The 22,256-nt window shown below is 56.3% G+C and overlaps 7 protein-coding genes across 7 annotated transcripts; 3 read left to right on the top strand and 4 right to left on the bottom strand.

Annotated features, from left to right (window-relative positions):
* Positions 1-134: 134 nt before the first annotated feature.
* Positions 135-1,180, bottom strand: ColSpa_05735 (eukaryotic translation initiation factor 3 subunit G; the record flags this gene model as incomplete). Its single annotated transcript, XM_049271947.1, has 3 exons — positions 135-359; positions 421-1,075; positions 1,161-1,180. 3 exons carry the CDS (start codon positions 1,178-1,180, stop codon positions 135-137), a joined length of 900 nt encoding a protein of 299 aa, XP_049127904.1.
* Positions 1,181-1,874: 694 nt separating this feature from the next.
* Positions 1,875-4,285, bottom strand: ColSpa_05734 (uncharacterized protein; the record flags this gene model as incomplete). Its single annotated transcript, XM_049271946.1, has 2 exons — positions 1,875-2,330; positions 2,366-4,285. The coding sequence occupies 2 exons, from the start codon at positions 4,283-4,285 to the stop codon at positions 1,875-1,877; spliced, it is 2,376 nt and encodes a 791-aa protein (XP_049127903.1).
* A 7,296-nt stretch (positions 4,286-11,581) lies between these two features.
* Positions 11,582-12,770, top strand: ColSpa_05733 (uncharacterized protein; the record flags this gene model as incomplete). The annotated part of the gene is made up of 4 exons (XM_049271945.1): positions 11,582-11,735; positions 11,785-12,068; positions 12,150-12,552; positions 12,682-12,770. The coding sequence occupies 4 exons, from the start codon at positions 11,582-11,584 to the stop codon at positions 12,768-12,770; spliced, it is 930 nt and encodes a 309-aa protein (XP_049127902.1).
* Positions 12,771-13,430: 660 nt separating this feature from the next.
* ColSpa_05732 (uncharacterized protein) lies at positions 13,431-13,673 on the top strand (the record flags this gene model as incomplete). Its single annotated transcript, XM_049271944.1, has 1 exon — positions 13,431-13,673. The coding sequence occupies one exon, from the start codon at positions 13,431-13,433 to the stop codon at positions 13,671-13,673; it is 243 nt and encodes an 80-aa protein (XP_049127901.1).
* Positions 13,674-14,395: 722 nt separating this feature from the next.
* On the bottom strand, positions 14,396-15,038 carry ColSpa_05731 (uncharacterized protein; the record flags this gene model as incomplete). The annotated part of the gene is made up of 3 exons (XM_049271943.1): positions 14,396-14,548; positions 14,597-14,905; positions 14,961-15,038. The coding sequence occupies 3 exons, from the start codon at positions 15,036-15,038 to the stop codon at positions 14,396-14,398; spliced, it is 540 nt and encodes a 179-aa protein (XP_049127900.1).
* A 676-nt stretch (positions 15,039-15,714) lies between these two features.
* ColSpa_05730 (uncharacterized protein) lies at positions 15,715-16,261 on the top strand (the record flags this gene model as incomplete). The annotated part of the gene is made up of 2 exons (XM_049271942.1): positions 15,715-15,932; positions 15,988-16,261. 2 exons carry the CDS (start codon positions 15,715-15,717, stop codon positions 16,259-16,261), a joined length of 492 nt encoding a protein of 163 aa, XP_049127899.1.
* Positions 16,262-18,538: 2,277 nt separating this feature from the next.
* ColSpa_05729 (uncharacterized protein) lies at positions 18,539-21,580 on the bottom strand (the record flags this gene model as incomplete). The annotated part of the gene is made up of 1 exon (XM_049271941.1): positions 18,539-21,580. The coding sequence occupies one exon, from the start codon at positions 21,578-21,580 to the stop codon at positions 18,539-18,541; it is 3,042 nt and encodes a 1,013-aa protein (XP_049127898.1).
* Positions 21,581-22,256: the final 676 nt, after the last annotated feature.

Genomic DNA, 22,256 nt, shown 5'->3' with positions numbered 1-22,256 from the left:
AAAATTTTTATACCGTTGCCGTAGCCGTATCACCAGTAGTAGCATCAAATGAACCGTCATCGTTACTGCACAACCACTACCACCACCACCACCCGTACCACCCGTACCACCCCCTATCCCACTTGCTTCCCAGCTTAGGCCGCCTTCTTGGCGAACTCGACTCTCAAGATCAAGTGCTTGAAACCGAAACCGTCCATCTTGGCGGCGGCCTTGACGGCGTCGCCACGGTCCGCGAAGCTGATGAAGGCGAAGCCCTTGGCCAGACCCGTCTCCCTGTCCTTGGCAAGGAACACACGTGTGACGCGGCCGAAGCGCTCGAACATGTCGCGAAGCTCCTGCTCCTCCGCCATCTCCGAGACCTATCGTCGGGTTGTCAGTAAACCATCTAACAGCCACAGCGCCGGGGACGGAGAAACCTACGTTGGTGACACGCAGCGTGGCGAGGTCGTCCCGCTCGCCGTACTTGCTGCCGCCCATCCTGTCTCCCGCAGCCGCACCGCCTGCCGCGCCGGCTCTGAGCGCCGGCGGAACGTAGCTGCCCTTCTTGACGCCAGGGCCTCCGGCCGCCGCAGCGCCGCCCGCGCCCGGCTCGTCGGGCATGCCCGCGGCAACGTCGGCGACGTCGCCGCCGACGGGCGCCATCGTGTCCTTGTAGGGACAGCGGGCGGTGAAATGCTCGCCGTTGCAAATACGGCACTTGACCTGCTTGTCCTTGAGCTTGTCCTTGAGGGCCTGCGCACCGGCGTCCTCGCCCTGCTCCTTCTCGTCCTTGCGCCAGTTCGTGCTGGGGCGGAAGATGATGTTCTCGCCGACTGAAGTCGTGTCCGGGGCCGGTCCCGCGGGGTCCTTGGCGCTGAGGCCGAACTTGGACCACGTCTTGCGTTCGGCGACGCGCGGGTTCACCTTCTCCGTGTGAGTCGTGTAGCGGATGCGGCGGGTCATCTTGACCTTTTTGCCCTGGTCGTTGTAGCGGAAGGTGATGATAGTCTTGGTGCCATCCTTGTTGCTGATAGTCTGGGGCGCGGGGAGCTCGGTCGACGTCTCCTCGACGTCTTCGTCGTCAGCCCAGTCGTGCCTGATTGAGGGGGTTAGCTATTTTGGACGGTGGGTTTTTTTTTCCCTTTCTTTGGGTGGTAAAAGGGTCGGTGCAGAAGGCGTACTTGGTCTTGGGCGTAGCCATGATGTCGGTTTATCTTCTTCGGGTACGTGGCAATCGGATACAGGCTCGAAAATCGATCGGTATCGGTCAGAGGTTTGCTGTTTCGAAGCGGGTTGTCGCGATGGTCAAGTTCGTGGTGGGGTCCTGAAGGAGGAATTTTGATGGTTGATTGATTTTCGTGGTGCGCCACCGAACGCTGCTGTGGGGCAAGGGGCGCTAGGCCATTCTGGGTCTTATCGGCCCCCTCAGCCTCTGCCCATTCGTTCACTCATCGGTTCTTCTCATCAACCGCGTGGGAGCATTCCTGCGTCACACACCTCACATCCAGCGGACAAACTTTCGGTTCCATTCTTTATATTTTGTTGCCTTACAAAGGCGTCTTTTATACTAACACAGTTCATACAGTGCGTTACTGGGGCCTGTCCCAGGGTTTTCTATTACCTTTTACGTTACCCAGAACCAACCATGATATATGCCCGCCACCGTTGAAACGGTCCAAATGCCGTCCAGATGGCGAACCACGGAGGAGGCGCCTTTCTATCCGATAAACGCCGATTTGCGCAGCAAAGGGGTATGACGCAAACAACAGACCCAAGTAATCAAAAATACATAGGAAACGTAACACCTGCGCCGTCGCGGGCTTCTCCGTAGGCCATGGCCCAAGTGGGTAAATGAAAGAGTCGATCTCATGTGAGTGGAACAAGCAAACAACAATCTACGCTTTGGAGTGTCCCTTCTGGGGAATAGGGGGCAGCGCGTAGTTTGGTGGTGGCGCTGGTGGGGGTCCTTCGACCAGTTGAGGCATGCTGCGTTTACCCAGGTCAGCAGCTCGCGAGTGGTCACCGCGGAGCAGCTGCTTGCCCGAGGGGGCAGGAGGAATTGGTGGTGCCAGTGGCGATGATCTGGGCGATGCTGAGGATACCGTGGGTGACGTGGGGAGAGGGGTAATCATGTCGTCGCTCCCGGGGGAGTGGCTCATTGCAAAGTGCATGGTGAACCTCTTGGTGGCTTTCTGAGCAGGAGACAGAGAACCCCCGTATATGATAGTGGGCGAGAGAAGTCCCGACCGGCTTCGCAAGGAGATGCCGGGCTGGGAGTCTTGGACGGGAGGATGAAAGTCCGGAGCTCCGGCGAGAGGGGCGTCTCGCCCACCTTGCCAAGGGATGGCGAACTGGCATACTTTCTCGGGCTCGTTCGAAGAGTCACCGTGACCGGTTCCTCCTTGGGACCAAGGCTGGCTTGTCTGGGAGGAAATGCGTTCAACACATCGCTCCCCTGTTCCTCTTCGGATTGTGAGAGTTCAGCTGCTTGGCCCTCGGCCGCATCGAGACGCTGCACGGGAGATGGTTGATCCGCCACAATCGACAGAGGCCGCGCCATGGCGAGGGCAGTCGGGGGAGGCTTGCGGACGTTTCTGGGGACCGAGTCGCGATTTCTCGCCTGCTCGGGGCTTGAGGAAGGGCTCTTCACCGCGCTGTAACGCCTGCTGATGGGAACGCTGAAGTTTGCGGCTACGTGCGCAAAGTCGGCCTCGGTGTACGTGGACTGTGGCCGAGACATGGGCGAACCACGTAGCTCCAGGTAGCCCGAGGTCTGCAGAGACTGACGACGGTCGAGAATGGCCGCAGCGTTCGGTCTCGGTCTGACGGTAGGGACCTCTTGCACCGGAGGAGGCAGGTCGTCAAGGTGGCTGCTGGCAAAACTGTCGCGCACGGGAGAGCACGCGGGCGACGAGCCGGCGGACGTGAGAAAGGTACGTTGACCGGACGAGATGTACGAGAGCCGGTTGGTGCTGTCGCGCAAGCTGTCGAGTTGGCGGCCGTCATGGGAGATGATGCTGTTGGTAGTGGAAACGTCATCGATCGAGGGATCACGAGTAAGATCAGCCTCCACCGCAGAACGACGTTCGTCCTCGCGCAGCCTGGCTTGCTCCAGCTGCAAAGAAAAGTCCGGCGGGAGTACTCGCGAGAATCTATCTGGGTCGCGGACGACCAGAGTGCGCTGGCTCGATTGGCCCCGGAGCTGGGCGACTCTGTCGTCCGCCCTAGGCCTGCCGGTTTCCGAAAGGTTCTTCTTCCCGCCTAGCGCCTCGATTTCCCGGCGCAGGATAGTTATCCACGACTCCATCTCGTCGGCGCTGTCAAAAACCATGAGGAAGTTCGAGGCATGTCTCTTGTCGGATGCACGGAAGGGCAGGCGGGCCAGCAGCGACCGCGAGTCGGTTGTAGAGAGGCCGTTGGACTCCATTGCCGAAGACACTTGGAGGACCCAATGCTTGCCGGGAATGGCATCACTGACAAACGCAGCAGAGTCCTTGCTGAGGTGCAACACCTTTTCCGGCAGGCGGTCGAAATTGCCTTCACCAGCATATTGCAGCAAGTAGCCTGACGTGCAGAGGACGTAAGTCTTGTATGTCCACTCTAGCCTGACCGTTGACAGGGATCGCAGATGCTTCCTGCGCGCCCTCTCAGCTGCCCTATCGGCGTGCTCCTGGGCGAGCTCTGGGGTGAGCGCGAGCTGCGTCAGGTCCTCCCGCAAGCTGATGCTGCCTTTCCGGTCGGTGAGGCGAAGGATCACATCGGCGGACGTAGTGGCTGCGGGGAGATGGGCATGCTTGATCGCTTGGGGGTATGCTTGAAATAGTGGTGGGGGATCCCACGTAGCGAGGTTGCCACGGGACGATCTCGCGGCGGGGACGCTCTGGATCTGTGGCTTTTCCGACGTTGTAGGTCTTTTCTGGAGGGAGAAATCGCTGAAGGGCGGACTGGCGGCTACGGATGTCGGTCGCGAGTGGCTGCTGGATAGCGCGAGTTCGGATCGCATGTGAGGCCAGTTGCTAATTTCAGCTAGCGAGGCGCGAAGACTGTTGGGTCGTCCAGTGTCGAAGTAGGACGCGGTAGGGTCGACCTCGCGGGCCGGCTTTGCCCTGCCAAAGATGCTCTTCAGTCCCATGCGCGAATCTCGTCTGCTGAGCCTGTTCTCAGGGCGCAGAGGAACGCGGGTCGACGCTCCGGCGGAAGCGGTTTGCACATCGGGCGGTCGTGCTCTGCGAGACTGCGTCGCGCGATACTGCAGCGTCTCCGCAAAAGTGGCAGCACTGGGACTGCTCGGCTCGAGCTTGGCCATGGCTGGGTCAGTTGATCTGGCCAGACGTCGATTTGGAGCGGTTGCTTATGAGAGGGGTTCGAGCAGACTGCTTGCTGAATGGAAGAGCGTGGGCAGTGACGTGAGTATAAGACAGTGAGGGACGACAATGCGTTCAGGCATAACAGGGAACAATGGGTGGGTTTGGTAATGTAAGTAGAGCTGGTAGGCATAAGAAACAATCGAATGTTGGCAGGGTGTGATTGTGGGTTTTTTTTTTTGGACCAAGCTCGTCGACCCCGGCAACAGGACGTCGGGGGTGGGTTGGGAGACTATTTCGAGTTTGATGAGAGAGATGCTGCCGAAGGGGAGGGAGGGAGGAGGGGCTCGGTGAGGTTGGGCGCGTCTTGTAAGTGTTTGCGCTATTGGAACTCGGTGCTGGTGTGAGGCCCGGCGGCGTGATGGATATGACCGGGGGGTGGGATGATGTTGCTGTAAGAGGCTGGGCTCGGGCTGGGAGGTAATTTTGGGATGAGGTAGAAAGAAGCAATTCACAGAACTGAGGTGAAGGTTACGAACAAGTTTGGACGAGGGGGAGAGAAAGAGTGAGAGCGAGAAGAGAGGGCCTGCCTGACGGGACCAGCTGCACCAAGGACGGGACCGGCAGATGGGCGGGGGAGAGGACAAGAAGATAAAATGAGGCAGCACTCGCGTAGAACAGGAGGATGGGAGGGCATTCGGGCAATAATAATAATAATAATAACAACAATGGGGACATTGACCAGAGCACAGCTGGATGCTGCGAGAGTGATGGACGGTGAAAGTGCGTTAGGAAGGAGCTCGGCCGGGCCACTAGGCCAGGTCAGTGGGCTTACTTTAGCTGCTAGCCCACGCCCAGGTACAGGCACAGGCACACAGGCACACAGGCGCAAGCGCACCCGCTCTGCGAAGTACACTGGTCTTCAAGCTTTGGTCCATGGGCAAGGAGGATACGTCCAACACCTCAGGTACCGGTATGTGTCCAATCATCCAGTCAACGTCAAAGTGCCTATGTATCCAAGGCCACCTCAGGGCTGGGATATTCCTGGATTCTCAGTACGTACTTTTCGCCCGTCCGCTCCGGCGGGCTTTCCCTTTCCCTTGTACTCACTCTCTTTTTCCCGATGACGATAGGGGTGGACTACTGAAAAGACAGAGACGCCGAAGAGACAGCGCGGTCTGCGTCCGGGCTGAAGCGCAGGACCCTGGCTGTTCCCTGAACCTTGTATCCTCGGCTTCAATGTTCCCTGGTGGCCCCTTGCAGTCCCCAGCCTGCCATCCGCCCAATTGATCAGCTTCAACTCGTTCCATGTAGCGAGTCCGAACACCGGTGGCGGCAGCAGAGACAGAGCCAAAGGGGGAGAAAAGGAACGCGCATGTAGATGCTGCCCAAAGAACAGACTCTGTAGATTGTAGCCCAGCGATGAGCAACAAAGGGTGGGATTTGACGGCGCAACTAGGCATCGCCTTCTTCGTGACCTCCGGGCAGGGGATTCATGTATCTCGACTCTACAAACACCTGGCGAGGTGGGGAATTGGGAGAGGGAACACAGGGGGGGAAAAATAAAAAAATCTTGAGCGTCACATTGGACGTGTCCCGTCGCCCGATCAAGACAAACTTTCATTTACGTTACCAACCTACGACGACGGCGACAACGGGTAAGTCAGGAAGCGGTTCCTGGACGCGGCGACGAGTCACTCACTCTCTTCGCCTCCATCCAAACCCCATGGCACGCTTGGCGGGCTCAGTAAATGGCTTCTTCTTCTTTGGGATCCCCTGGATGCCCGAACCCATCTCGGGTTGTGTGGTCACCGCCCCCTGCGCGATGGTTGTTGATGCTACCACAAAAATCCAAGGTTTGGCGCACGGCAAATGAAGCCTCAGCCGAAAAAGGGCGGCCAACTGACAATCCCTGACAAGGGCTGCTGGAAAACGAAAATGGCTCTGAGATATGCCAAAAACGTGAGGCCTGCATCGGTTTTCGCCGTGCAGCAGCGTGCACCCGCGAAATGACATTACGACACCCGGTGATCGCTCATGTCTTTTGTGGTGGTGATCATTGCAGAATACGTGTTCGAAAGGAATGATACGTACCGCAAACAAAAGATGAGACTGTCGTGTCTAACTACCTGCCCATGGCTCTGCCCCTCGGTCCGTATCTCACTTTGACTGAGCTGCAAGTTTTGCGTCTGGATTTCGCACAGCGTGCATCGTCCTCTCCAGCCGTTGCCTATGAGATGGAGGTCCAGCATTGCCATCCGTGCGAACGACCCGAAAGAGAGGGAGAGAGAGAGAGAGAGAGAGAGAGAGAGAAACACATGAAAACAGACGTGTCCACCGGTCTCCATGTAAACGAAGTCTCTTTCGTCCAGTGCTTTCTCTCGCCGGTTCTAGGTTCACCCTTGAGGCAGATGAGAAGAAGAGACGACAGAGGGAGCTGGTGCCCCATGCTCGTCCGGGGATGCTGTGGACGCGTGACAGGGAAACGCGCCAAAGACTCTTCCCTGTCGCCTCTGGCGAATGGCCGGCCTAGTGTACCTGTAGAATCGTCCAAAATCCAACGGGGCGGGCGGGCAGCTCTGGCCTTTGCAAGGGCCAATAGCGACATTCCATTACCAAAGGGGCATGGATCCTCCACCCCTCCACCAACAGCACGGAAGTAGATGCCCTGGAACGGAATACAATACTTCCCCCACCCCAGCGCAACCATCTCGAATGTGTCTACACTACCAAAAGCAATTCCGTGAAATGAAGCCCTCCCCCCCTGCGGAGAGGAAACAAAACGAAGCGCCGCAAAGACATGGAAGAAGGAAAAAGCAAAGAACCAATTTGCAGAAAAAACCAACGTGGCCAGCACAACCGAACAGAAACACATCACCAACACGAGGTCCAACCACTTGATAACATCCATCCATGGGCCATGGGACCGCGGCACCGCCTCTGCCAACCACATGTTCGCCCCCTTCCCCTCCCGCTTCCTCCAGGCTTTCTCTAGAACCACGAGAACTTCGTGCACAGAGATCGGCTTGAGAGCTTTGGGCCTATGCGCATAGCCGTCCGTCGCTAGCATCGCCACTCCCCTGAGGTCTCGAAACTGTAGCCCACGAGCTACCGCCTGAGTGGCTTGATTCCGCGCTTCTTGTTCGCCGTTTCCTACGAGGTCCCAAAACTGAGGTTTTGGTTTGTCCCCCGGCAGGGTTTCCTCGCAGCCGCCGCCCGGCAGCCGGCAGGGTGCAGAGCATATCCCCAGACCAATCTGGCTCTTGTCATCCACTGTACACCCTGGTTGCGTCCCCATTCACCGCTATCAATCTCATGAAGATGTGCACCTCCTGCCCCACGGCCTGACCCCTTGATTCCATCCCTCCCTCTGGTCCCAGTGACGCAAAATAACCTGTCCTTTGCTTCTGCCTCGAATATTTTGTGAGCCCAGATTGAAGGCCTGTTGGAGCGGGTCAGGAAACTCGGAGTCCAGATCCTACGGCTCCGCCTGCCATCTCAGCCCCTGCATCGCTTGCCTGACTCCCGTCGGTTGTTTGTCGGCCTTGTCTTCCCCATATTCTGTGTCGACTGGCAATGGTCGAACATGTCGGCGTCTTGAAACCCCTTTAGTCTTCGCTATTTTGCGAGTGCGGTGACTAGCGTCGGCTCGTGACGCTTGACGAAACACTTACACAAGCCAGCTGCTGCCGCCACTCGGAGGAGGGGGGGGCGACATTGCCATTCGTGGACGATGAGGCACTCCCATTCATCTGACGAATTGTCGAAGCAGGAGCAGGAGCAGGAGCAGGAGCAGGAGCAGGAGCAGGAGCAGGAGCAGGGGCGAAAAGTTGCAGCCTCATCATTTCCATAAACTTTGCCATGAGCTCGCTGTCGATCGTTCCACCCTAGCCGCCGACTGGGTCGACTCTTGTGTACATGGCGCTTGGCCAGTACAGATGCCATCCGACCCTTCTCTAGGATGAAGACACTGCGCTCGTTCAAAACACGGGAGCCTGTCCTAAGCGATCAGGGTCAGAGAGTCCCACGGCGCACCCTCTGGTGTTTTGCATGCTGCAGCCTTGAACCTTCCTCACTGATGAAGTTTATTGCCGGTTCTGAGTAGTTGATGGGGTCCGACTGATGGGCACATTATCGTGTCGATTGCACCGGTGCTCAAAGCGAGGCTCTACTGGTGGCTCGTTCCAATATCGACTGGGGCCTGTTGATATCAAGACTGCCGGCACTACCGGCTGGGCCCCCCGATCTCCTGCATTCAAGGCGGGCCATTTCTTCCTCGGCTGCCAGCCGCTGTCGAAACAAATTTTCCGCCTCGGAGATGATCTCTGAAGCTGACCAGTCACCCTTGCCGTCCAAAATGCAACGTCGGAGGCAGAATTTTCGCTACCGCGCGTTTGTCCCTTCGTGGTTGGCGTTCGGTTCGAACGTCGCGCGTCCCTCCGACCTGTGGAGAAGATGCTTCAAGCCCTGTGGCTTCAGCCCTTGGAAGCGCACACGAGAGAGTTGGCGGGTTCGATCTGGCGCGATGGTGTTCTTTGGGCCATGCTGTTCCTGCAGTAGCGTCCATTTACGTCCTCCACCAACCCTCGGAGCTCGACCCGGTCTGAGCTTCAGTCGCCGGAGCACCAACCAGCTTGTCGGAATCTCTCGTGTCCTCCACGCATGCAAGTCCCTGTTTACAGGGGCATTGATAGTTCCAGCATTTCAGGTACTGTTGGTGAGCAAAGCCTTGGAGCCGCCTGCGGCAGAATAGGCTCAATCGACGTCCGGGCTCATCATCGATGCGGCGTCTTGGTTGTGGCGATTTACGGGCGTCAGAGTTGGCTTTTGGCAACTTCAACAACGCAGTAATCGGGCTGATAAGCAATGCAATAGCAGCGATATCAAGATGCAATGATGTGGAGATCCAACCGCACGAAGCCGGTGTCTCATCGCCACGTTGCTTTTCTGTCTCTTCCTGTGACCGAGCGAATTTGTCATTGCAGTGGTTGTGCATCTCTAGATGTGTTTCGGTGTATCGAACTGTTCTTCTTCAGCATTGCCATTGCAAGCCAAAAGTGCAGCCTAAAAAGGTCATCAGGTTGGTACAACAGTCTCGATCCAGTGAATGGTTGCGAGCGTAGGGTTGCCGAGTCCACGACCTTCCAAGGCAATCGTTACATGCCAACTTGGTTTTGAGGTACTGGTATCCATTGTTTATCTCTTGCCAGCCGAACAATCCTTGACTGTCGAAACCTGCCTTAATCGCGCAGCTGTACGACTTTCTTGGACGTAGCTGAATCACATCTCTCCCCAGAGACTTCAGTCGATGACAGCGGAGAAGCACACCGGTGCAGCCAACATCCCAGTTTTGCGCCAGCACGTCATGATACGACGCTGATGTGTACAGTCTGCTAATCGTCCAACCCAGAAACCAGCAGATCTGATGAACATGGCGATCAAGCAACAGCCGCGGATCCGCGCGACACGGTCCACCAAACGGCCCAACGGCCTCTTCCGCGGTGGCATTAGCTCTGCTTCCTTTTGCTCGCAAGCACACGCACAGTCGCTGACCGCGTGGTCCAAGGGCATGTCACTGTCTGTTCCTTGTCCTTTGGGTACAGACTGCCGTCACCGGCTGCGCTAGCTGCACACATATCGTGGGCCAAGACCGATTCTTGATAAGGCTTTCGGTGTGCGGCTGTAGTGTATGCATAGCGGAACGCTGACTTTGGGTGCAACGACGCCACCGTCCCTCTATACTGGATTTAGACCACCAGCGCTGCGAGGCACGCGAACGGTAGTGCTGAAAAGGCTACCGGCGGCGCCTTGATCTGCGCTTGTTCCTGTGGCCGTTGCCCAGCCCGGCGCCGGTGGCGAGAGATCTAGCGGGGAGAGTCTCCAGAATAGAAGGCTCGGGCCCCGTTGAGTATTACCAGGCGATGGCTTGCGCAAGGTTCTCACCTGAGACCTCAGTCGCGGCTGTGACCGTCTTGACAAGAATAAACATCGGAAGATAAACATCGGGAATCCGCTCCCAAGGCTTCGTTTGACAGCGCGCCGTCCAGTTCGAGCGTATGTTTTTGGAGGCCTCAGGTGGGAAACCAACAGAACAGAAGTTGTGGCTTGTCAGGTCACCGCCACCTTGACAATACCAGGTGTTCGCCATCGGGCCCATGAGTCTCGACAGTGCGGGTTGGGAGCCGAGGATGGATGGAATCCTCGTGATGGCGAGCGGGTTTGACTCCAAGCAGCGAGGCGCGCGCAAGGACTGGACACTTGCCCTGGGCGGCTTGTGTACGCCAAAGTCGTTGGTTCAATTGTGCAGAGTCAGGCAAGTGATGAAGGTGAGCTGTGTAGGCAATGTTGGTTGTTAACAGGTTATTGAGGTCTGTGTCCGCCCACAACCACAGCCTTTCCGGTGGTTTTCCGAGCAGACAGCTGTTCTCTGAACCAAACGGTTCACAGTCTTTATGGAGCGACGAATGGTGTAGGCAGCCATATGTTGGATTGTCATTTGGTTTTTGGTTTCGACATTGGCGGTATTACTGAGAGCTGTATCCTCAACGTAACAAGGTCTGGCTGATTGGGGAATATGATGACTAAGCACACCCATCCTCTTAGAGAGGTCGCCTCTAGCGTCTTCCCTCCATGGAACTTGGCGTCTGATTGGTGGGAGGGGCACCCGACGACACAGCTCTGAGCAGGTACTGGAAGCTAGCTACCACCTACCTCGCAACAGTTGGAGGGCAACCCCGCTGGCATAAATGGTACTTGCTGAGGGGCAGCCAGCCTTACCTACTTCAGCACCTCCTTCCAGTGAAGGTGAATCGACCGATGCAACTCGTGACCTCCAGAATCCAGAAACTCAACCATCGCCGGTCAGCAGACATCCACCAGGCATGCCATCGCTATGTGTATCTGACCTTTGATCTCCTTTGAACCCCCATCTTCTCAGTTTGGACCAAACCTCCTCCAAGCTCCTCGACCTGTCCTCTAGCTTTCATTGCTTCCACTGCCCCGATACTGACATACTAGATTACCTCACACTGGGTACCTAGAGCGCCACTTCTGACGCACTTTCACCCCACCTCCCGCCTGTCACCAGAGAGTTGTAACCATCTCGACGACGATCTCTCGCTTCTTAGCGTTCGACTGCCTGGTCCACTACCACTGTTGCTGCGGCGTCGCTGGATACCCCAGGTCAACCGACCGAATTACAAGCACAGCCTTCTCAGTTTGACAAAACCATCAATGACATGGCTCCGGACCTGAACTCTCTTCCTTCATCTCCTCCGTCTCTGCCTATTCGATCCAGAATGTCTTCCTCCAACAGCGAAGTCCCTTTCCCTCCCACCGCCGGCGGTCCCGCTTCTCTAGGAGAGTCGCCCAGCGGTTCGCCCCGCCGACTTTCGACCTCGCTGCAAGCTGCGGCCACCATGAACGCCGGTCTCCAGCACGAGCCGTCTAGACGTATGTGTGATGATAGTCACGTAATGTCGCGGTGCTAATCGCGTTCTAGGCTCCTCCAGCGGTTCCCTCTCGCGAAGTCGACAATCCCCCAGCGCCGGCCGAAGACGATCCACGGTTCTGATGAACCTGCAACTCAACGATCCTTCTCTTCCCGGTCCGGGTGAGATGGTCGCAGACAATCAACACGCTCAGTCTGGCGGTGCCACAACCGCCAGTCCGCAGCCCATGGCGACGTCGCCGATGATGGTCCCCAGTGGCGATCCTCACCACAACCGAGCTCCCAGTCTGGGTGAGCTCCACCAGGAGCTCGAGGCTGAGCAGGAAGCTCAGGTCGTAAGTGATGATCGGTTCTTGTTGGTGTTGAGAAGCTAACAGCAACAGAACCGACTGCTGCAAATGATTCGCCAGCAACAGTTACAACTCCAGCAGCTGCAGGCTGCTCAAGGACAAAGCTCCTCTGCCGTCGAAGATTCTGCCATTGCATCAGAGAGATCTAACCAAGGAACACCAATTTCGCAACCTAGCAGCATCTTGCCTCCGTCAGGTTTCACGCCACTGCCTTCTTCTGGCTCCTTCTCGAGATCACCTGTTATGCCGCACCCCCGTAGCTCTTTTGATATCGCGAGAGCAGACCTCCAGCGCCGGTCCAGAACTCCAAGTCGCGGTGCTTCTCCGAGGTTGCGGTCAACGTCTATAAGCGGTGATAGCGGTGATCATTGGGTTCTTGGTGGCCGAGACGAGAGCGCCTTTTACCAGGCAGAGACTCAGATGCTTGTCAGGGAGAACCAAATGCTGCGTCACCGGATTCGTGACTTGGGTGAGTAGTTTCTGGAGATATTGCGGTACTTGGCTAACACGCGAACAGAAAAGCAACTGACGGACCTGCTTCCTGGAACGACGACCCCTGGAAATCCAAGTGAGCCAGCTAACCCTTCCCATCTCCGAGTCGCTGCTGCTGGGGAGGATGACAACACGACTGCTCACGTTACACCCTCAATCATCGAGGGCTCCAGCGAGGCTTCAAAGGAGGCATGAAGTGTGGCATGTATCATTTTGTTGGAGATGGAAGAACGTGAGGAAATGTGGCAAATAGGGCGGGCTGAACTGGCTTTTACAATGGTGTTTGGCGTCGCAGGGAAAATCTCAGGCATCTCCTTATTATGGTGATGACATGGCTACGGCGTTGAGGTCCATGAAGCGGTGGGCCCCATGTTTGTCAGAGGCAGAGCTAGCCTCGTATCGAGCCACATAGAATGAACCTACTCCCTCTCTGTAGGTTCTCATTAAACTCGCCCTTGAAACATGATAAAGTACAGATGAGTCGTCAGCTAGCCATTTAGAGCTGAAGGCGATGTTGTTGCTATTGTCGTAGAGTCCGAAGGCATCAGAGTGTGGTACGAGATGGCAGCTGACAGTGCTTTAGTCACCTGGTTTGGTTTATCCTGAGAGATGACGCAAGCTGATGGCTTACCGTACAGGCTCCCTTCCACAAACATAAATTATCGTTACTTCGCAGCGATGCGGTTTCCACGGATATTCCACCGCAGACCTCGATCAGCATCGGCCTCCAGATCGAACAATGCTAACGACGGTCAACGAGCCCGCAAGTGGTCGAAGCGTACCACCGCACCCTGGCACTGTCCCCTCCCTGCCGGCGCCTGGGATCGCATGAGGTGCGGACACCAGCCCGAGAGCATGGACGACCGATGGGTGGTTTCGTTGGCGGGAGAAGAGAAGCTGGTATTCACGAGGAGCTGGACCGGGTCCCCGATCGTCGAGATCCAGGTGGTTGCGGGTGACGAAGCGAGGATCGTGGCGATTGCGTGGGAAGGCGACGGCTCGCAATGGAGAGACGGGTCGGAGAACAGGGCCAGGGAGCTTGTTGTACAGCTTTGTGCATCGTTGTTGAAGGTTGGTTTGTCGTCGGGGAACATGTGAGCTGGGACGGCTGCCGTCTGGATGTAGGCGCACGTCGTGCTGCTGCATCGCTCTCGTGGACAGAGCAAATACAATTGTCAACCCAACCACTCTCACCTTCACTGTCAAGGTCACACACATCGCATTACGCAAAAGCCATCCCATGACGACCCAAATAAAATAGGTTTTAACTGGTTGAACAAGTCCCGTAGCCAGAAGGAATAGTAATAGACGATCTGGGAATCGAACCCAGCCACGGTACAACTGCAGACATCCAAAACCACCATCAGGTTTTCCTATTTTGAATTTCAATCAATGCCCGGATGGCTTTCTGTGAATAGAGCTAGGCAGTTCTAGGATCTGCCGTCGTGCTGTGCCGTGAACAGAGAACGCCTAGTTTGCGCTTTAAACCCAGACATCACAAGCTCTCCAGCAGACATGGTCGCATGTGGTGTTTAATTTTATTGTGTAAGTTTCTAGAGAAAGACCAGAAGCGTACCAACCCTCCCGTCTTAAACAGCATGAGACGTAGATCTGCGTCCCTCTGCACCCTTCTTAACCCGCGTCTCCTTGCAAATCTCCTCCCGCTGGGCTTTCAAGTGTGCAGACCCGCGAATCATGCTCTTGTATGCATTGCCGTTTCTGGTAAGCTCGCCAACTTCAACAGCATCAAACGTTGCATTATCTTCATCTGCCTCGTCCCCGCTAGACGAAGGGTCCGAGTCGCCGTCGACGAAGCTCTCTCAGGAACCCTCCTCCTTGTCGCATATGATTCCGACCTTGTCGATTCCAATGTCATCCTCTTCCTCGCGGGTCTCATCGTAGATAGCGGCATGGTCCTTTTGGTCGGTGAGGATGTCGGCGTGGTCAAGGAGGGCCTCGGCGTCGTGCTCTTCCTGTTAGGATCCGATGCTCGGGGGAGAAAGCCCTTCGTCCAACGCGACATCGTCCGAGTCCTGTTCCGAATCGGACAGCTGCGCGTCCGAGGATGACTGGTCGCCGTCGTACTCCGCTGTTTCAGCGTCTTCGGAGCTGTCCTCGTTGCTCGAACGCTCCATGTCCACAAGCTTCTGCTTCACAGCTCTCAGTCCGCCCTTGTCGGCCGACTCGGCGTGGTTGCTAGACTCGGTGTCTTCCTCCCCGCTGAGTTCCATGGCATCGAGGTGGTCGTAGATGCCGGGCATTCGCGGGAAGTTTTCCTCCCACCACTGTTGGTCCAACTTTCGCTTGTGCCGCATCCATGCTTTTCCCACCTAGATAATGGTCAGAAGACACACTCAATGTTGCTTGGTCGAGTCGGACACTTACCTCCGTCTCCTCCACCCACTGCTTGAGCTCGGCCACCTTCTTCTTCACCTCGAGGCGCAGCTCTCTGTTGATGGGCATTGTGAATGGTCAAGTTCCAATGCCTTTAGGAATCGAAGGGCCGAAGCAAGATGGTTGATTGTCGCGAGTAGAGAAGCCGCGGCGGGTGAAGCTTGAGAAGGCTCTTTTGAAAGCGCGGCGGTGACGAGCAAAGAGGTGTTTTTATAGAGAAATAAAAAGATACGGGCGGAGCTAGGGCGGTGGTTATTCAGAGTGAGTATGCCACCTCGTGGGGAAGATGACGCCTGCGGGTTCGCTCCTTCCTTCCCCTGCCGCCCCTCGAGGAAGGAAGCGCAGCCTCGTACCTTCCGCCTTGAAGCGGCTTTCACTCTACGGCCATCTAGAAGCATCTGCTCATTTCGGGCCCCTTCAAAAGCCTCTCATACTCCACGCTTCCGAGTCTCAGAAGCATCATCCTCAACTACCAGACACACACCGTCGTCATCAAGTATCAGCCTCTACTGGGGCATTGCCTTTTCACATTCCCCAGCAGCATCGCGGATCAACTCTCAGCCTCCAGGGGACTTTTGCCCTTTTGTTCTACTGGAGATTTCCGTTCGCCATTAGCCCCCCTTAGGACACATTGTCTTGCATCCCTCGTGACATCACCGTCATCAGATAATCTCCGAATCACAGCGTAGGTGCGTCCCGAGACGCTTTGCACAGATGGGCTCGCCGTGCTAACGTTGCCAGGACGATGCCATCGTCGACGGAGAAGTCCAACGACCGCACAGGTCTCCCAGACACAGAGGCTGATGTAACCAAAACCGCTCTTTGGGCTATGCCCAAAGACCCATCTCTCCTGTCGGTTGTCGATCAAATCATAATCAACAACCTAGAAGGCATCTGCAAGCAGAACAGCTTCATTATGAAACTTCTCCTGCAACTAGATGAGCACAACGTCCTCCCTGCAAAGTAAGCCACCGATATTGAGACAGTAGGATACAACATGGACTGACCTCTGACGCAGAACGACCAAGAGCAAAAAGAGGGCGATCCAGCAGGAGGCGGGCGAGGAGTCGGACGCCCAAGATGCAGACGAGCACGTGGCTTGCTTTAGGGCAAAGTACGAATCGGTGCTCTTTGATGCATACAAGTCCTTCATCGAGTCGACGGGAAAGACGCCGTATGTGAAAAGAGGTAGCACGAACAATCTTCTGCACGACGCGTCGGATTTCCAGACCTTTCTCATCAACCAAGATTGTTCCAAGTTCTTCACCAAGTGGTCCGTCGACCGTGAGTAGCATCCCTAGACGAAGGCCATTATACTTTATGCTAACCTAGCAGACGAAATGAGCATTGCCGTTGCACATATCTCTTCTGCTGAGCTAAGCAGCATCTACCTTGAGTTTGGGAAGAAGCTTAAGGGAGACAAGAGAGCGTCGTCCCAAGGCCAGGCTCGTCTCCGCTCCCAACAACGAAGAGAGCCAAGCCGACTGTCACAGGAAAATTCTGCTGAGCCAGATGCGCCTAGGTAGGTGGGCGTAGACCTCCTGCCCATATAAGCAATGTTGAGTGTAATAACAGTGTCAGGCACTGATCACTTTTACCCAGCTCTTATTTTTCGCAAGTGGCATAGACTCCAGCCATTGAGAAACAATTGGCCCCGTGCAAATGGACACGGACCTTTCGTCTCATCGATACTTCCCGTGTCACCTCTTACGGGATACGGTTCTGGCTACAGCTAAACCGACGTCAGTTCCTACTACCTCTTTACACTCCGGATATCTTCTCAGCCTGTTCCTAGGCCTAGCACGACCCCTTCTCCTTGTAGGTCTTCTGCCAGCACTTGAGAGGTGTCTATCCGCTGCCAAGGCCCCGGCTTGAAATGCATTCTCACAGCCGCCACTGTAACGGTGAGCCTCCAATGGCGACCCTCCCAATACCGAGTGGCTTCCTTGAGATGATCGGTCTTGGACTGCAGGCTGTCCTTGCTGGCTGTTGTGTTGCCAAACAGTGCAGTGATGTACTTCCTTCACGCCGTTGCCGGTCTCAATGATTCGGACGCCCGCCTCCACAAGGGCGTTTTGGACCAGCTCGACCGATCCAGCATGAGCATGATCGTGACTCCTCGAGTCCTTAGGTTCTCGGCGACCAAGGGCATGGCCATTCAAGCACGCGTAGCCTCTGATCGAGCGATGGACTCTTTGCGTTCCCAGGGATTAGCCTTTGTGGGCGCGGTTGGCATCCTTGAGGATGCTTCCATCCAAGGTAATGAACCCCTCGGGCCTTCAGTTCCGACTGCTGTACCTCCAAGATGCCTCGCAGATCAAAGGCTGTAAGGCAAAAACCTCGCCAAAGGCTCATCAGCATAGGAAGTCCACGTAGATAGGTTTCCCAATCACCTGGGGCTGGTGAGATTGCCGGTACAAAGACGACACCGCGTGAGGTTATAAGACTGCCGATTCGCCAACTTTTGGTCGTGATTCGGTGGTTCTCTTTCCCTCTGTCTCCTTCCGACCTTGCTTTGTCCCTGGTGTTCTCTTGTCTTTTGTCCTTATTATCCTCAGGGTCGCTGGCCCTCCGGTGGCTTCCGCAGTCATTCCGAAGACTTCAATACCGAAAACCCCGAGGAACGCGGTGGAGATGATGGATGGAGTGTCGCATACGACCGGCCATTCTTCCAAGTCGCCAGCCGAGGCGGTACGTTTGCTAGCACGCGAGGCGTGGTGGCAGCAGTAGACACATTTTGACTCGCGCCTCGCCTTCCAGCGTCTTGCGACCTGCCATAGACGTACTCGACGGGGTGCTGCAAATGGATATATACGATGACCGGCTAATTACTAGGTATCTATTTACAGCCTGCGCAGGTCGGCACACAATGCAACGCTGGACCTTCGGACGCAGTGGTTTTTGATTTTGATTTTGATTTTGTTCTTACTCTATTCGCTGTATCTGCGACAATACAAGCATGAGGCGACCCCTTGTCCGACAGCCCCAGGGCGAGACCCTGGCGCATCTCGACTTGACAGGCGGGGGGAGAAGAGAGACTGAGGTGAAGGCGCAGTGCAATACCTTACGCCTTTGCAAAAAATGTACAAGGAAACCCAGCCGAGATCCTCCCCCCAGGGTATCGCCGCTTTTCAGCCACTTTCCAACTCCTCGCATGTCGTGAACTGACACGGATCTGATGCTTCCCCCATTCCGCCTTTCGCCCCATGTATAGATCCTCAACACAGATACAAGATATTAAAAAATAAAAAAAAAGGACTCGACGGCCAGGCGGTGTCCGGACAAAGACGGAACGAGGCAGCCCACGTACAGCGCCGTCAAGTACATGGTAAGAGGGGCGACCTAAGTCGGCCCGAGGGTAGAAGGGTATTGTAGACAGAGAACAGAAAATAAAAGGAAAGAAGTCTTTCGAGCAGATAGCCCATGGCCGAGGACACGCTATGTGGCCCCTCTACATGCCATCGGTAGATACCGGGCAATTGCCAAGCATCTCATTCAAACAGGATCCTCCCGAAGGGTATCGAAGCGTAAAATGGTGACAGATATGGAAATGGCGTTTATGTCGTCAATCAGTTCCAGCCAAGAGAGTTCTCGGCAGCAACTGGGGCCGAGATGATAGCTGTCCTCGCCGAGTTGCCCATGCCACTTCGACCGGTCCGGCCACTGCCATGGCTTTCGCGGCCGCCGGCGACCCCACCGTAGTTGGAGAAATCACGGCTCATCAGCGCACCGCCCATCATGGGCGGGCTGCCAGCGCCAGTGTAGCGCATCTCGGACGAGGTGAGGGAGCTGGCTCGGCGGTGCGCCTGTTTCTTCTGCTTGTAACGGCGGGCAATGATGAACATGGCGGCACCATATGCGGCAGCAACGCCAACGGCGCCGATGCCGATGGCAGCCGCGGTGCCCTTCTGGATAGGGGACTGCTGGGAGCTGTCGCCGCCGCCGAGAGGGTCGTTGGGGTCGTTGGGGGTCGAGGTTGACGAAGACCCGTCGCCGCCGGTAGAGCTGCCGTCATCCTCGGAGCCTGGAATGATCTCGATGGCGGGGTTGATGTTCTGCGTCAGGTTGTAAACGAGCTGGTCCGGGTTGTTGTAGATGGCCGAGTTAGGAATTTTGATGTCCATGCGAAGCGTGTCGACCATGCTCTTAGGGTAATAGAACTTGGCGAGCGTGGTGATGTAGCCGAGAGTCTGAGAGGTATCGTATGGGACGAGCTTCGTCATGCGGATCTGGTCGACATCAAGACCGGCCGCATCCGCCAGAGCCTTAGGCAGGAAGGTGAAGATCTGGGCGGCGGCGTTAGGGTTCTTGCTGACATGCTGGTAGTTCTCGCCGTGCAAGAAACCAATCTGGAGAAGCATAGAGTCCTTGGGCTGTTCAACGTTGGGCTCGGGGCCGCTGATGACCTTGGGTAGATCGGAGGGTAGCGGAACCGTTGACGTGGGAGCTAGAGCTTCCGTGGGTGTGCTGAGCGAAGTAGACAGCTCCACAATGATGGTGCTCGGGAGCCATGACTCAGAGTCGGTGATCGTAGCCGTGGCCGGGATGCTGATGACCACAGGGGTGGTCGTGGGTGGCAGCGTGGGCGTGGGCGTCGTCTCCACAAGAGTCTCCGAGAGAACCTCCGTGGTCGTGTTCACAGGAACACTCGTTGAAGCCGGTGTTTCCGTAGCGGAGGTGAGGGTTTCGCTGGTGGTCAGAAAGGGCTCCGTGGCGGTAGCCGTCTCATTGACGATCGAGGAGGATGACAGAGAGGCGGTGGCAGTGGGTACTAGAGTCACGCTGCTGGTCTCGGTGGCGTTGCTGATGGTAGTGACGGACGTGGGAAGCTCGGTTAAGGTCGGAAGCTGAGTCGTAGTCACCGGAACCTCGGTGGAGGTACCGTTGACAGGTATCTCAACGCTGCCAGTGGCCGAAGTCGAGGGTGCGGACGTCACACCGTCCGTAAGGGTCACAGGAGTGCTGGTCGTCGTCTGTCCCACAGGTATCTCGGTCGAGGTGGCGTTGACAATGTCAGTGGTGGGCAGAACGGTCGTGGGAACAGAAACAGGGATATCGGTGGAGGACGTGATGTTGACGACCGGCTCGCTGGCAGCAGGTAGGGTTGTCGTGGGCTCAGCCGAGGGCTCAGTGGACGTGACGTTCACAGCGGACTCGACTGGAACAGGCAGCGACGTGGTAGGGTTGGCAGTAACATCGGCCGAGGACGTTACGTTCGCTACAGGCTCAGTCGCGACGGGAAGTGTCGTGGTCGTGGGATCGGTAGGGGCCGGGAGAGCTGTGGGGGTTGGGATAACGAGATCAGATGTCGACAGGAGAGGAACTTCGGTGACGGAGGTGGCATTGGCAATGGGCTCGGTTGTGTTGGTCGGAATAGGCAGTTCGCTGGACACGAAGGAAACAATCGGATCCAGAGGGTTGGCGAGCTTGCTGGTCTCCGAGACGACAGCGGAACTAGTCTCGGTGGTGGAGACCTTTTCGGCGGGCGGAGTCGACTGCACGGCAGAGGCGGAAGTTGTCTCAACGGGGAGGACGACGGAGCTCTCCAAGGAAGAAGACACTGCAGGCTCGGTGGAGTTGACGTTCGGAACAGCGCTACTGGCAACAGCGTTCGAGGTTTCCTGGCTGGAAGTCGAGGTAGCGGGCTCCGTGTTGGACGCCGAGGTCACGACGCCCGTGGGTGCCAGGAGGATACCAGACGACGACACGGGTGTGGTGGGCTCTGGCTCCAAAGTGGAGGTGGCCTGGGTGCTGGAGACGGCCACAATGCTCGAGCTGACGACTTCCGAGGTGGTCTGAGCAATAGAGCTAGTGATAGCCTCAGAGGTCGAGATGGCGGCTGAAGACTCGGGAGTGGTGGTCACCTGAGCCGATGACTGGACCGAATCGGTGCTAGAAGTCTGAGCTGAAGATGGGAGAGATTCGGTGGTGGAAATCTGAGCAGCGACAGTAGACTGGACGGACTCGACGGGGCTAGACTCAACGGAGCTGGACTCGACGGCACTGGACTCGACGGCACTGGATTGCACGACAGCACTGGTGTCAGAAGTTGTGGGCGTTGCCTGCGTGGTCGTAGGCGCCTGGGAGCTCGCGGGCGCTTCACTCGTGGCGAGGGTGAACGATTCGTTGCTTGTGGGCAGAACAGTGACAGGGGGCAACGCGCTCGTAGATGCAACAAGACTGGTTGTATCCGTTGTCTCTGTCGTCGGGTCAAAGATGATGGTGCTCGATATGATAACGGTCGTCACCCTGCCATCGGGGAGAGTTTCGACTGTCGTCGATACAGTCGATAGAGACGAGGCTGAGTCAGGGGCGCTGGAAATGGTGGAAGTGGGCAACAGCGTCGTCGATGTGATGGTCGATGACGGGCCGAAAAGAGAATCAGACAGGCTCGTCAGGATATCGCCGAAAGACGAACTGAAGGGATCTGATGGCGTAGAATCAGACTGAGTGCTCTCGGGCGCCGGGAACGTGTCCTGTCTCGTGATCGTCGAATTCGTAAACTGTCGTTTAACGTGACGGGGGAAGTAGATCTTGGGCCTCTCTTGCTCTGCGCAGGCAGTGCAGGCCAGGCCCAGGGCGGCGGCCAGAATGGTGGATTTGGCGTGCATGGTTCCCTTCCGATTACCGTATAATCAATTGAAATAGTTTTAAGCGATTGTAAAGATACCAGTCTTGGTGTTTGGTTTAATAGGTCTCAGGCCTGGTGTCAGTCGGGGTCGGCGTCAACTCGTGACAGCAGCGACTCACTTTGTCAGGGTGTTATAGAACGAATGTACTTGACAAGGTATTGTCAAAGAGTGTGGCGCGGGTTTTGATGTGTATAATGAGCGACTCGACGAGATATCGTCGGATGGTGTGAGAAGGACTTCTTTTAGTGATCCGCCACGTCTTGTGTGATTAAAGCAGTTCCCGATATCGAATTCATGAGGAAGCTGGCATTTGTCGGCGGGACCTCCTCAGGGTCGTCAAATCGGTCCAAGGCACATACGGGGGCGGCAGGATCGGCTCGAAAAAGGACCCCTTCCACGACACGAAGGGGCGCAGGTGAGAATCGAAGAATCGACGTCGCCGTGGGAATTCTTGACGGAGGCGAGAGGATGTCAAGGACGACTGGTCGAAGACGATGTCGGGCGAGGAAGGGTGGGGTCGGCAGAAGAGGAGAGCGAGCGAGAGGAGTAAAAAGGAAGGGAAGGGAAAAGCGAGGGTGGTAAAGGAATGGAAGGGGATGCAAGAAAGAATGTGGATGGATGGACGAGGCAGCGAAGGATGGGAGGTTGATTGATT

The sequence above is a fragment of the Colletotrichum spaethianum genome, assembly GCF_022836535.1.
Source record: "Colletotrichum spaethianum MAFF 239500 DNA, contig13, whole genome shotgun sequence".
Taxonomy (NCBI): domain Eukaryota; kingdom Fungi; phylum Ascomycota; class Sordariomycetes; order Glomerellales; family Glomerellaceae; genus Colletotrichum; species Colletotrichum spaethianum.
Note: the sequence above shows the minus strand (reverse complement) of the source record. Positions and strands in the feature narration are given on the sequence as shown.